This window comes from Ctenopharyngodon idella, chromosome 15 (assembly GCF_019924925.1).
Source record: "Ctenopharyngodon idella isolate HZGC_01 chromosome 15, HZGC01, whole genome shotgun sequence".
In the NCBI taxonomy this organism is placed as follows: Eukaryota; Metazoa; Chordata; class Actinopteri; order Cypriniformes; family Xenocyprididae; genus Ctenopharyngodon; species Ctenopharyngodon idella.
Window position 1 is genome coordinate 17,210,231 of NC_067234.1, and position 15,091 is coordinate 17,225,321.

A 15,091-nucleotide genomic window follows, 5' to 3' on the forward strand; every position below is an offset into this window, starting at 1 on the left:
ATTTTGAGGGGACAGCAAATTTACACTGTTATACAAGCTGTACACTCACTACTTTACATTGTAGCAAAGTGTCATTTCTTCAGTGTTGTCACATGAAAAGATAAAATATTTACAAAAATGTGAGGGGTGTACTCACTTTTGTGAGATACTGTATGTCTAGACTCCACAATGACTATATAGTTCTTCTCCCAGTGCTGTAATTCTATTCAATTTGGTTTTGGCAAATCATAAGTCTTCCTGCAAGTGCAAAAAAACAACCAGTAAAAATAGAAACATATGCCTCATCATCAGCCAACTGGCTCGTTTGGGGTTTAAACTCTAGAAGCCTCAGAGTATATTTATTACTTACTGATGACTGTTCTGCCATTTAAACGCATCATAAAATTGGCAAATGATGCCACAATAAATTATCTGATGAGAAACAAACAAGGTAATGGATCTGGCAATAAAGTGCTAAAATGGCGACTTTGGTTTAACTAATGCGCTGACAGTGGAAAACTTTCTCCAGTTTGCTTTTTCTGTACATTTTAATTAGACTGTGAATCATTGAATGTGCTTTTTATAGCTGTGATTGCTAGGTATTGCAATTCAAAATCACAAAACATGAAGATTATTCATCACAGTATGCTGGCTAAACAAGTCATCTTAAAGGGTTAGTTCACCCATAAATGAAAATTCTGTCATTAATTAGTCGTTCCACACCCGTAAGACCGGTTCAGCGCTTCCAGGTTCTACTTCAGAACGGCGACTCATTATTGGCCGGCTCCTCTGTCAGCATCACACACATGTGTCGTGCTGATCACGTGATCAGCGTCGGCCAATACTGAGCCGGCGTTCTGACGTAGAACCTGGAAGCGCTGAACGTAAAGTTATTTTTGTGCACAAAAAGTATTTTCATCGCTTCATAACATTAAGGTTGAACCACTGCAGTCACGTGAACTTTTTTAACAATGTCTTTAGTACTTTTCTGGACCTTGAAAGTGGTTGTTAAATTGCTGTCTTTGGAGGAGTCAGACAGCTCTCGGATTTCATCAAAAATATCTTATTTTGTGTTTCTGAAGATGAGCGAAAGTCTTACAGGTGTGGAACGACATGAGGGTGAGATTTAAGATTGACGTAACAGTCAGTCAGTTAATCATACTGGCGTTACCATACATCCAGAGTCAATATACGAGCCATCATATATGACTATAATCAGTCTGTTTTCATTCATGTTGGGTCAAACCACCATACTGAAACCCCAGGGAATATGTACAATAAAAAAAAACAATAGACTATCTCATTAGAGTGCATTTTGGGAAATCAATATTACTGATATGCAAGTCTAGTTTAAGATGGTACCTGTGTTGTTGTAGTTTCTGCCAAGCTAGTCTAAGCTGATAATTAGCTAGTCCAACTCCACTTCAAACTTGGTCATTAGCTAGATAGAGCTGGTCAGTTTGTAGTGCTGATAAACTAATTTTGGTTCAGCAACAAACATGTTTTTAGAACATGATAGCTGGGGCCCATACCATGATGCTGATCTTCAACTTTCTCTGTCAACTCAGGCTTTGATCCTGAGTTTATAAATAGATGGATCATGCGCACATGAAAGTGTGACATCAGTAGGGAACAGCCAATAACATGATGAAGCCCCAGAGCAGTGGAACTACAATTCACTTCTCGCGAGACAGTCGGCGCGATTCACTTCTCTCTTCTGCTAAATATTAGGAGAAAAATATTAAGAATTTAACCACATTTACACAGCAAGAGTTGGTTATTAAAGGGGACAAGTAAAAGAAAACATCTTGCTACAGGGTTAGTTCACCCAAAAATGAAATATCAGTCATTTATTACTCACCCTCATGACGTTCCACACCTGTAAGTTCATCTTCAGAACGCAAATTAAGATATTTTTGATGAAATCCGAGAGGTTTCTGTCTCTCCATAGAATATCTTTGCAACTGGAACTTTGATCCTTAAAAAAGTTCATAAAGAGATCGTAAAACTAATTGAGTGGTTTAGTCCAAATTTTCTGAAGAGACACGATCGCTTTATTTGATGAACAGATTTGAATTTAGGCTTTTATTCACATATAAACATTGATCAGCAAACAGAAACAGAAACTCAACAAACCTCTTGAAGAAGTTCAAACATGAGGATGAACCTCACTGGTTCTCGCACACTTCAAGCTTCTGTTTACCATATCTGACGTGTGAGTTGATGAATGTTTACATGTGAATATAAACCTAACTTCAATATGTTCATCATATAAAGTGACAGAGTCTCTTCAGAAAATTTAGACTACTTCATATGGATTAATTTTATGATCTCCTTATGACCTTTTTGAAGCGTTGAAGTTCCAGTTGCAAAGGCAATCAGTGGAGGGACAGGGAAATCCTCTCAGATTTCATTAAAAATATCTTAATTTGTGTTCTGAAGATGAACGAAGGTCTTACGGGTGTGGAACGACATGAGGGTGAGTAATTAATGACAGAAATTTCATTTTTGGGTGAACTAACCCTTTAACAAAAATCTTATATTACCACAAAATGATGTTGTTACGGAAGTGTTTCCTAATATATATATACACAAACCCGATTCCAAAAAAGTTGGGACACTGTACAAACTGTGAATAAAAAAAGGAATGCAATGATGTGGAAGTTTCAAATTTCAATATTTTATTCAGAATACAACATAGATGACATATCAAATGTTTAAACTGAGAAAATGTATCATTTTAAGGGAAAAATAAGGTGATTTTAAATTTCATGGCATCAACACATCTCAAAAAAGTTGGGACAAGGCCATGTTTACCACTGTGTGGCATCCCCTCTTCTTTTTATAACAGTCTGCAAACGTCTGGGGACTGAGGAGACAAGTTGCTCAAGTTTAGGAATAGGAATGTTGTCCCATTCTTGTCTAATACAGGCTTCTAGTTGCTCAACTGTCTTAGGTCTTCTTTGTCGCATCTTCCTCTTTATGATGCGCCAAATGTTTTCTATGGGTGAAAGATCTGGACTGCAGGCTGGCCATTTCAGTACCCGGATCCTTCTTCTACGCAGCCATGATGTTGTAATTGATGCAGTATGTGGTCTGGCATTGTCATGTTGGAAAATGCAAGGTCTTCCCTGAAAGAGACCACGTCTGGATGGGAGCATATGTTGTTCTAGAACTTGGATATACCTTTCAGCATTGATGGTGCCTTTCCAGATGTGTAAGCTACCCATGCCACACGCGCTCATGCAACCCCATACCATCAGAGATGCAGGCTTCTGAACTGAGCGCTGATAACAACTTGGGTTGTCCTTGTCCTCTTTAGTCCGGATGACATGGTGTCCCAGTTTTCCAAAAAGAACTTCAAATTTTGATTCGTCTGACCACAGAACAGTTTTCCACTTTGCCACAGTCCATTTTAAATGAGCCTTGGCCCAGAGAAAACGCCTACGCTTCTGGATCATGTTTAGATATGGCTTCTTTTTTGACCTATAGAGTTCTAGCCGGCAACGGCGAATGGCACGGTGGATTGTGTTCACCGACAATGTTTTCTGGAAGTATTCCTGAGCCCATGTTGTGATTTCCATTACAGTAGCATTCCTGTATGTGATGCAGTGCCGTCTAAGGGCCCGAAGATCACGGGCATCCAGTATGGTTTTCCGGCCTTGACCCTTACGCACAGAGATTGTTCCAGATTCTCTGAATCTTTGGATGATATTATACACTGTAGATGATGATAACTTCAAACTCTTTGCAATTTTTCTCTGAGAAACTCCTTTCTGATATTGCTCCACTATTTTTCGCCGCAGCATTGGGGGAATTGGTGATCCTCTGCCCATCTTGACTTCTGAGAGACACTGCCACTCTGAGAGGCTCTTTTTATACCCAATCATGTTGCCAATTGACCTAATAAGTTGCAAATTGGTCCTCCAGCTGTTCCTTATATGTACATTTAACTTTTCCGGCCTCTTATTGCTACCTGTCCCAACTTTTTAGGAATGTGTAGCTCTCATGAAATCCAAATTGAGCCAATATTTGGCATGACATTTCAAAATGTCTCACTTTCAACATATGATATGTTATCTATATTCTATTGTGAATAAAATATAAGTTTATGAGATTTGTAAATTATTGCATTCCTTTTTTATTCACAATTTGTACAGTGTCCCAACTTTTTTGGAATTGGGTTTATATATATATATATATATATTAATAAGTCCAAGTTTCTTTTTTACAGTTTTTTAGATATGTTATGATGCTTGTAATGTAAAAACAATGGACCTTATTTCAGTAATATTGCCAATTTACTGTACAATTCTACTCTGTTCACACTATAATGTGCTGTTTCACACAGTAATAAGAGATCAAGGAGCACTCACAGAGGTCTCCCAGTAGCGGTTTCATGAACGGATATAAATGTCTGACTCATCCCTCTGACTCTGTGCCATCCCTGGAATAGAAAACCTCATTTATTAATATTCATTCTGCATAATAAATCTGTGAGTATTCTGCTTTCCTTTTAATATAATATGACACATGTACTCTAATAGAGTGATTCACGTGTCGGGTGCTGATGCGATGTGATAACATCAGCACTAGATGGAGCTGGAGTTTGATATTTCAGCTCATACTGAATCTTTTTTTTTTGCTCAATGAGATCATCAACTTCTGGAGTGTCAGGACCATCTCCATTACAGGGCACTTAAATGAGCTTTTTGTCTGTCTGATCTCCGTCAACTAGTGGTAATGCGTGCGCTCGCACAAGCCGAGATGAATCTAATGAAGGCACTCAAGCACACACAACCTTTATTCAGGCGTTTTGAAAGGCTGTGCTTTTTAGCTCATCACTGGACAGTGGTAATTATCCGAGGTCACCCTTGTCTCGCTTTCTGCCGCCAGACAGCCGAGGCCCTTAAATCTTTGAGAACCGTGTGCGAACACAATGGATATTCAGACGTCTTCTGTCATTCCAATGTTATGCCAGTGCTGGAATTAAATGAATGTTATTGTCTCCTGAGGGGCCGTTTAACATCAACACATTTCTCATTCGATTGTTCTGCTCGGGCACGGCTAAATTACACTTACATTTTTGTATCTCACCTCCCTTCTCATTTTCAGTAATGAACGAGCAGAGGCTGAAGTCCATTCTGTGGCCACCAAGTACACTTTTCTTTATTACCGTCCATTATGAGGCTGAATGTTCTGTTTCTGTCTTCTGTCTACAAGCAGAACCGAGATCTCAACCTTTCCAGACGCAATAATCGAGACTTCCACCGCAAGGGCGATTCTGACCAGCAAGGCTTAAGGCTGATTTATCCTTTCATTAATACAGTCTAAGGAACAAATTGATTTTAAAACACAATGAGCATTTATTTTTTAGACTTTTAAACACCTGTTTTAACAGACGCAGTGGCTGTAAAAAGTATTTAAGATGCCTAAAAACATGAAGGTCATTGCTTTTCAAGGTTTGCAAAGTTTTAAACACTAAAAATGGTACAAAAGCCTCTAAAAAGGTTCTAATAAGTACACTTTTGGAACCAATATGTACCTTTGAGGTACTCATATGCACTCTTTAAGTACAAAAGTGTACAGCTTTTGTACCTTTTTTTTTCTGAAAGTGAATGATGCAACAATGGAAATCTTTGTAAACATGGCTACACATGTGATTTTGCTACTGCAAAAGTGCTCAACAATGTCAGGTTACTTCTGAAAAGGGCCTTTTTGTTTGTTACTTACGTTAAGGAAAATAATGCTAACCCTAATAATCATTTGTTTCTAAGTTCATGCTTGCTGTGTGACTGTAGCTTCTGTGAATGCTATTTGCTCTCGATAGTTCTGACATCCTCAGAGTCTGCAGTGACGTGCGACGAAAGGACAGCCACTTTGAGACATTGAGTTAAGTAACTGAAGGTTCACATAAAAGCGTGTAAAAGGCCCTCAGCAGCACTGACACCATCTGCTCGGCACTGATGTGAACTCACACGTACGGCACAGCCTCTGTTTGTGCGAAGCTTCTCAAGCGGCTGATGAATAGAGCGTCTGCTTTGTAGCGTGTGCCAATAACTTTGATGGCAGATCATTAGAATGAGCGCTAACATCTTTTCTGAGTGGCCTTTTTTGCTTGATGTGTACAGGTGTGGATAAAGGAGGAAAGATCCCAATTTGAATTTGAATATAGTCAATCGCACGTGGCTTAAATAATGCTGTCGGAACATTAGCTGTGGGCATCTCATAATGCCGACAGGGGCACAATAGCTCAAATGCTATATTGGGCTCGTGAAAATATGACAGATTCATCGAAGCAACATTTCTGTAAATAAAGCAACAGCCAAATGTTGTTTGTGGAACAATCTGTGCAGGGAAATAAAACACAAATGGATGTTTGGATGTGATAAGAAAGAGCATTTTTATGTGACAGGATAATGGACATCAGATAACACGATTGAGGAAGTGCTCAATGGTCGTTTAGTGATTATGTGACAGGACTATTGATTTATTTGTAATTCACATACTGACCGTGTCAGTAACACGACTGATAATCTCTGCATTGATTCCATTGATTCTCAATTTGCTTCAAAAGACAAAATGGTCATTATTTTCCCAATTATTCTTATGTATGTACCGGAAATGTGTGATTTATAATAAGAAACTGTTCTTAAATCTACACAGACTATAACTTTTATTCATTTAGAAGAGGTAAAGGTATCACTACTAACAGATTTTTAGGCCTTTATCAGGGGAAAATAAGTGAAAATAAATGCAAAGTTCAAATTTAAAATGAACCAATGAGGTAATGGGAATGATCAGGAATGCGTACCAATTAAAACAAGAAGGAAGGTTGGCCAATTAGAAATTAATAACCATCAATTTGATTGTCTATCTGTGCTTTATTCTCTTCACAATGGCAAGAAAGGATAGTAGGTACTCGTCCAAAAAAGAAGATAATACGTAAAATATGTTCAGTTTTGAATAGTGATCATCCTGGGCTTGATGTGGAAAGCAAATCTATCAAATTGAAGAACTTTTACGATCATTTATACTAGGAACCGGAAGACTGCTTTGAAAATTGACAACGCGATGAGACTCCATTCTTTATTATTTCAACATCCATTAAAACTGTTTCTTAAACATGAAGTATTATCTCTCTAATTATCCATTTAAAGATCTGAGCAGATATTTTCTAACTCCATTGTCAAATTGTCCATTTTAGGCAATGTTTGGCACATTACATTTTTCTCTCTAATTGCTAAATGCACAGGCTCTAATTGGACAGATCTGTGTTGTGCACTTAGTCTAGTCTTTAATAAGGGTCTTCAGTTCAGACGTATTTCTCCACTGTTTTTGAAGACTTAATGGATTTCCGGAGACATTAGATTTAACTTAATAATGGCGAGGGTTGCAGCATTAATAAAGCGTGCCTTCAAAACCGCCGAATGCAAATGTGTATATTTAAATATCCTCTTGATGTGTGTTTCTTTTAAAGTTAAATTTCAATTTAATTTTCATCAAACCCGACAGCCGTGTCTCTGTTTATGTCACAAGCAACATGAATATGCATATGGTGAATGGTAATATTCATAAGCGTATTAAATTGATGCCTCGTCTCAAGGCAGCGGTGTATTTATTATGTAGATGATTTTATGGCTGATCTACGCGGCGAAATGTACATGAATAGATTTGTTTTTTCGTGTGATCAGACAAATAAAGGTGTCAAAGATGTTTTGAGCTAATTCTACAGTTCATAATGCATTTCTAACAAGTAAATGAGAAGCTAATAAAAGGTCTAATGAGGTTCTCAGTGTTCTTTAATGAACCAGTAAATGTTTGGCCTCACAATAACAATACCCCTAAATGGTTTTTAAGGCTTATATGCTATGAAACACTTGTGTTGATATTTAAAACCTTGCTCCGAACAGTAATTTCCTGTTCAATTACGCCAAATCTCAATGAGCCATGGTTCTAAAAAAAAATAAAAATAAAAATAAAAAATAAAAAAAGCCCGCTTTGATGGCCCAGTTGAGAAGATCTGGCATTACGCTTTATTGTAACGGCGTAAAAACCCAACATGCTTTCAGGTGGTCTGATTAAATGTTATTTTGTACTTTCTTCCAAAATGAAAGGCAACTGTGCTGAATAAACTATTTTGCCCACCATTATGCTTATCAAATCCTATTATGAAATTATGTCATTTCGATTATCTTAAATACCCTGTAAAACGTTCTGCCAGAAATTTAATTACGTATTGAATTACAATGAAATGGAACAGCAGTGCTGATGCATATTTGAACTTCACAGAAATGACACTCGCAGGAAGAGCTTAATTTCAGCTGATAATGATTATTATTAATACTTATCATAATTAATAATGTCAATAAAGATCGAAAACAATTGCTCTATGAGCATCTTTGACACATTGTTGCTTTTTTTCTTTTTTAAAACGGTGGTCTTGTCTTGCTCAAAGCCCAAGAGAGAATAAACTGAGAGGGGAGATGTTTAGTTTTTCTGGGTTGTGCCCCACAGGTACCCGTGTGTCAGTTTACCAACAAGCAGCCCGCTAGGCAGTGAGGTGAGACAGCGGGTTCACCTGCCAATCACGAGCATCTGGACGCTGGCTTTATATGGGCTCTTTACTTCAAGAGTTCTGACTGTTGTTCAGAAGCTATCTTTAGCAGGAGAGGTGAGAAGAGGAAATATGAATTGGTATAGGTATAGAGAACGGGGGAAAAAAGCAAAAAGGAAGAATGATGAGGTGTCTTTGGGCCATGGAGCCTCTCTCAAACAGGGCTACAGGAAATAAACAGCAATCACTGTAGCATGACTGAAAATCCACTGAGCAGGCAGCCTTAATTGAGCCTCTCTCTCTCTCTCTCTCTCTCTTTCCCTTTTTTTTTTTTTTCCCAGACTCTCTTCGCCCCTCTCCATGGATAATAAGCACAAGATCCCTTAACCTTTTTGTGCATTTTAAAGACCATTAATTGATGTGTAAAACTGCATTTTGCAGAAGTCAAGGGGTCCACAGACCCTCAGGCGGTGTGTGATAGCTCAGATATTTCGAGTTTAACATCTCAACATGACAGATGGAGGTGCATTCTGTACGATTACTATATATGAGTATACACGGCACATAATATTTGAATACGTGCCTGAGAATGTGACTACAAATATTGATTTATGATGTGCTCATGTTTAAGGCCTGTTTTCTTTGGTCAGCGAGATGGTATTTATTGCTGCGGTGTGATTTGATCTACTCCAATGTACGTTTATTACATTTTGTACATTATTTATGTATTGTGTGTAGTGTTATATGATGAGTGCATGATACACTTTTAAAAAAGAAAGAAAATGGGGTTTTCGCAGCAATGACATACACTAAAAACAACCCAAGTTGGGTTGAAAATGGACAAACCCAGCGGTTGGGTTAAATGTTTGCCCAACTTTTGTTTAAAAATGACTATATGTCTGGCTTAAAATGAACCCAAAATAGATTGGACATTAAAAATCAGACACATAATTACTAGAGGCAACAATAATAATCAAAAGAACATTTAATAAATGTTTATTGTGCAATGCATTAAACTTATTAATAAATGTTCATTTCCAACATACTTTGAGTTTAAGCAATCAATACAGTCATTTTTAAACAATAGTTGAGTTAAATAAAACTACCCAGCAGGTTGTGCAAACATTTAACCCAACCGCTGGGTTTGTCCATTTTCAACCCAACTTGGGTTGTTTTAACCCAGCGGTTGGGTTAAATGTTTGCCCAACGTGTTGGGCAGTTTTAGTTAACCCAACTTTTGTTTAAAAATGACTATATGTCTGTCTTAAAATGAACCCAAAATAGGTTGGAAATTAAAAATCAGACTCATAATTACTAGAGGCAACAATAATAATCAAAAGAACATTTAATAAATGTTTATTGTGCAATTATTATGCATTAACATACTTTGAGTTCATTTTAAGCAAGCAATATAGTAATTTTTAAACAATAGTTGAGTTAAATAAAACTACCCAGCTGTTGGGTTTGTCCATTTTCAACCCAACTTGGGTTGTTTTAACCCAGCAGTTTGGTTAAATGTTTGCCCAACGTGCTGGGCAGTTTTAGTTAACCCAACTTTTGTTTAAAAATGACTATATGTCTGTCTTAAAATTAAAAATCAGACACATAATTACTAGAGGCAACAATAATAATCAAAAGATGAACATTTAATAAATGTTTATTGTGCAATTATTATGCATTAAACTTATTAATAAATGTTCATTTCCAACATACTTTGAGTTAATTTTAAGCAAGCAATACAGTAATTTTTAAACAATAGTTAAGTTAAATAAAACTACCCAGCACATTGGGTGAACATTTAACCCAACCGCTGGGTTGTTTTTAACCCAGCATTTTTTAGAGTGTAGAAGAACTATTTTTGGTTCCCCAAAGCAACTTTCAGCAAACAGTTCTTTAAAGAACACATTTTTTATCTTAATGTGAAGAACATTTTAATAGTGTTTTCAAGTATAAAGAACCTTTTGTGGAACGGAAAGATTCCACTGATGTTCAATGAAGCATATATAAGAGTGTACGGCATGTTTACAAATGTGGTCGCAAATAATTAGTTTAAAAAGAAATAATCAGACTGTCACTGCCCATTATAATCCCTGTAGATTTGAGGGAGAAAAAAAAAGACATTAACCACTGATTTCATCAAACAAGTATGTCTGGAAATTAATTTACGCCCTACTTGCTTTTTGGACATGTTCGAGCAACTCAAAACAAATTGAAGGTAAGTTATGAATTCTCTACGGGGGGAAAGTATTATGTGCTTATTAACATATCAGGCTATCTGAGATGTAATGTGGCTGCATTATGTAGGCCTGCTAAAGGACCCAGGATGTCATATTCAGATGTATGACTTTCTGCAGCTTGTTTACATTCACTAATGCGCGTTCTGTAGCCGCTCCGCTTGTGTGTACACGGTGATGTGACAATAAAAGTGATGCGATCTGATCTGATGCTGTGAGCCCCGGGTGGGCGGGGCCATGCTAATGACGTCAATGGAATGGGTGAGGTGACGAGCCCCTTCTGCGCTCCGCCCCGTGTGGGTGACGGGAGGGGGGGAGGGAGCCAGGCAGAGCTGATCCCACGTGTGACGCTCGCATTCCCGGCTCAGTAATATTCTCTTAGCTCTGACAGTGTGTGTGTTAGTTACTGGCCATAGTTGGGTTAGCCATGGAGGGAGACGGGAGCCAAGCCACATCTGGAAGCCCTAACGATTCGCAACACGACCCGGGGTAAGCCAGAACCAATGCTGACAGCACTTGACTTTTTTTCTTGTGTGTTTTTCTCCAGTGAGCATGTTTTAAAAAGGCTCTTCCGGGTGCACGCAACTACTACACCTTTGTTTGATGTATATTAGTGAGCACAGCCCGCCGGGGCTCAGTAAACACACACCGCTCTGCTTTGCCTTCGTATAGCTCTGCTTTTTTGTCGCTAGCTACACGTCAAAATGGCCGATCTGACATCTGGACTCACTTCTGCTGTGTTTTCCCCTTACAGTAAAATGTTTATCGGTGGCCTCAGCTGGCAAACTTCACCAGGTAAGAGACCGATGGTTCGCTGTCATTTGCGCGCGTTTGTCGGGCTGTGTTGTGTTTCTTTCATTGTATCCAGCGTGGCGCGCTGTGCGGGATATGTGCCGTCATTTGAAGTCCTCTATTCGACCCCTGTTAGACATCCAGGGGGGCGTTTAATTTACAAACTGGTGTGTAACGCACGAATGCATTGCTTATGTGTGCTCTTTTCTTTCTGTTTTGTTCCACAGACAGCCTTAGAGACTATTTTAGTAAATTCGGGGAAATCAGAGAATGTATGGTGATGAGAGATCCCACGACAAAACGCTCCAGGTAAAACACAATGTTGTTGTTTTTTTGTTTTTTTTTAAATCATCCCTGTCACTTTGAGGTTTTTATCCTAATGCATTAATGCTCGATTTTGCCCTCGCGCTGTTATTCGGCTGCTATGCGCTTTCGGTCGGTGTGTTTCTGCATAGGATACAGCTTGACATTGATTTGGGATTCTTCAACTGTCTTTAGTAAACGAGTGGTTAATGCGGGTTGCATGTGTTTTGATTTGACATTGGCGCGTTTGTGGGTTTTTCACACTTGTCGTTTTTAACCCTGGGTTATTTCACAGTGTTCGCACTTTACCCTGGGTTAGTAATCGCTGTGTCAGATTGTGGGAGTTCGTACTGTACCTTAGCGTTACATTTGCATATTGCATTTGCGACCTGTTTTGATATCTGTGGATATGTTAAATAATTCGCTTAAACATCGAAATTAAACCGCGCGTGAAAGTTTCTGCGTATGAATATTCAATGAAGCGGTTTATGATTGGTTGTTTCTTGCTAAACAACTCGGATATATGATGCTACCTTTAAAATGAAAGATTCTTAAAACGAGGCCTTTAAAAATGCGTTAACCCAAGATTAACTGGTGTGAAAAGTCCTTATGTGTCCTTGACAGGAGGTAACACGTTATGGCAAATGTTTATTTCGTCAACCATGTTCTTGTTAAATAATATAAGAGGATGAACATATTAAAGGGATATTTCATACGGAAATTCTGTCATTGTTTGTTCTGTGAAACAAAGGAAATGTTAACTGACAGTTTCAGTCACCATTCACTTTCATTTGCATCTCTCCCCCCCATACATGGAAATAAGTGAATGGTGACTGAAGCTGTCATTCTACACATTCTTTTGTGTTCCTCAGACGGGTTTGGAATGACATGAAGGTGAGCGAATGATGACAGAATTTTCATTTTTCTGTGCGCTGCTGTACTCTTGTCCTTGACGCACTATATTTCTAAGGTAACGTTATTGTAAGTGTTATAGATGTAGTGTTTAATAATAGACGTGTTAACAAGCTTACCAGTCAAACACGTGTAACCCATCGCTGTCAGCTCCTAATGTGTGTCTGTGTTTTTGTTTGTTTTGTTTTCCAGGGGATTTGGCTTCGTTACGTTTGCGGATGCGGCCAGTGTAGATAAGGTCCTAGCTCAACCTCACCACGAATTAGACTCAAAGACGGTATGTTCTTTTCCATTTGCGTTTATGTTTTGTGAAGTGCTGCTTAAACATGCTTGTATCTGTGACATTCAGTGGTGAGGGGAAAAAAAAAGAAAAAGACACACAGTCTCCCTATCATATCTCTTCCCGGGTTGAGGTGCTCTGCAGCATTTGTCATTGTACCACACACACAACAGCGGGGCACTTGACATAAATAAGTAGCCGGATAATTAGTCCTGTCTTCCTCGCATGCCTCAATGGGATTTAACCCCTTGCTTGCCAGACTCGGACTGGGGAACAAGGGGTTAAATCCCATTAAGGCATGGGGGCAAGAAGGGACTTATTACCTGCTGTGACGCCGGCCGTGTTCTGTGTCTCTTGTGACGTAAGACTTGCAGTGATGTAGTGTTTTGCACTCTTCTTCATAACTGAATTTTCCAGACACGGAAGTTGCTCAGGGCAAGGATGCATTCTAAACCTTGCTCATGTGCATGTGACATTATTTACATAGTAAACTAATATCATTATACTTTTGTTTCTTTTTTTTACTTTCAAAGTATTTCCAGAGTTATGTTGTTATTTTGTCATTTGTGGTGCAGGTCAGTGTGTGCACTGGTGTACGCTTTTCCATTATTATACATTTAATTATTTTTACATTCAACTTGTTTCATTAATTATTGATTTTTTTTTTTTTTTCTTTTCTTTTTCTTTTTCTTATTTATCTTTCAGTTGTTTTATTCATGCCTGGAGTTTGCTGTTGTCTCAACATTAAAAGGTGCTTGAAACGTGTGACCCTGAAATAAACTTAAAGTTTTAGATTATGTAGTCATATTTTTTTGTACATTTTTAAATAAAGATTCTAATTTTTAAAAAGATTTTGAAGTGTGTTTTTACCTGTAGTGGTTAGGGTTATTATTTATTCATTTTTATATATATATATATATATATATAATATATGTACAGTCAAACCAAAAATTATTCAGATATTTTTGATATATTTTTACTAGTGTGTTCAGGACACTATAGTTCATTTATGTAAGTGAGGATAGCAAAATAAAGTAAACTGTGACATATTATACCCAAAAATTCTTCATACAGTGGACTACCAGTAAAATTGATAAACATTTGGAACTAAAAATTATTCAGACACTTTGACATGACCATGTTTTGCTTAAGTGTTATCTGACATAGTTATGATTCATATTTTCTGACACATCTTGTCATATTTTCTTACCATTTTTAAACTATAGTCAATAAACTGTATTAATGAATGAAATGTTCAAGGTGTCTGAATACACTTTGGTTTGACTGTATGTGTATATATATATATAAATTATATAATTTACATTATTTTACATTGCTCATGTAAACTGAGTCGTATGTATATTTCTGTCAGCAAGAAGTAGGGTTGCCTTATTCAGCCTTACCTGTTTGATTACCTAAATTCAAGCAGAAATGCATTTAGATTTGTGTGTGACACTGAACCCCAGGATGAGCAGACGCTGTATCAGTAAACTTAATGTGGAATCTATTTTTTTTTTCTCTAATAAAGTCACCATCTTTCCTGTTTGTGGATGCAGCTGCTAGTTACCTGTAGGAGTCCAGAGTGAAAGAGCCTTTTATTTGTGTTAGCTAGGGTGTGGACAAATACTGCCTTCACTGGCTTATTTTAATGGATGCCATGTTGCTGCAAGTTCATATCAAGAGACGGACTGTATTTAAAGGCGTTCACAGAGGTTCATAACTTCCCTTAGGAATTTTGTGGCTAATACTTTTCTCCCAGAACACTACAGATTGGCATTCCCAGTGCCTTCCATTTCAAAAAAATGTGTAATGTATAATTTCTGTTCCTAGTTGAGTAGGTATTTGCTAGGAACACTTTGTTGTAAATATGTTTTGTTAAACATATAATTTGAAATTAAGATAATAAAAATGATCTGGTTTTATTTTAACATTTGAAAACGTGTATCTTTTTATCATTCTTTTAAGAATAAAGATGTAAAAGCCAAGGTTATGAGTCTGAAGTTGTGCTGATTAGATCAGATCAGGTGGCTAATT

At 37.6% G+C, this 15,091-nt stretch overlaps 1 protein-coding gene across 19 annotated transcripts in view; it reads left to right on the forward strand.

Moving 5' to 3' along the window:
- The first annotated feature begins 11,030 nt into the window (after positions 1-11,030).
- msi2b (musashi RNA-binding protein 2b) overlaps positions 11,031-15,091 on the forward strand; it is a 337,078-nt gene continuing 333,017 nt past the window's right edge. For 7 of the 19 annotated variants that reach the window (XM_051861130.1, XM_051861128.1, XM_051861129.1 and 4 more), the window contains exons 1-4: positions 11,032-11,259; positions 11,525-11,565; positions 11,790-11,871; positions 12,970-13,054. In XM_051861130.1, coding sequence (XP_051717090.1) covers positions 11,198-11,259; positions 11,525-11,565; positions 11,790-11,871; positions 12,970-13,054 — 270 coding nt within the window. In that variant the 5' untranslated portion in view covers positions 11,032-11,197. Of the gene's footprint in view, positions 11,260-11,524; positions 11,566-11,789; positions 11,872-12,969; positions 13,055-15,091 lie in introns of all 19 variants that reach the window. The other 12 variants (XM_051861138.1, XM_051861133.1, XM_051861140.1 and 9 more) reach the window with 5 other exon arrangements.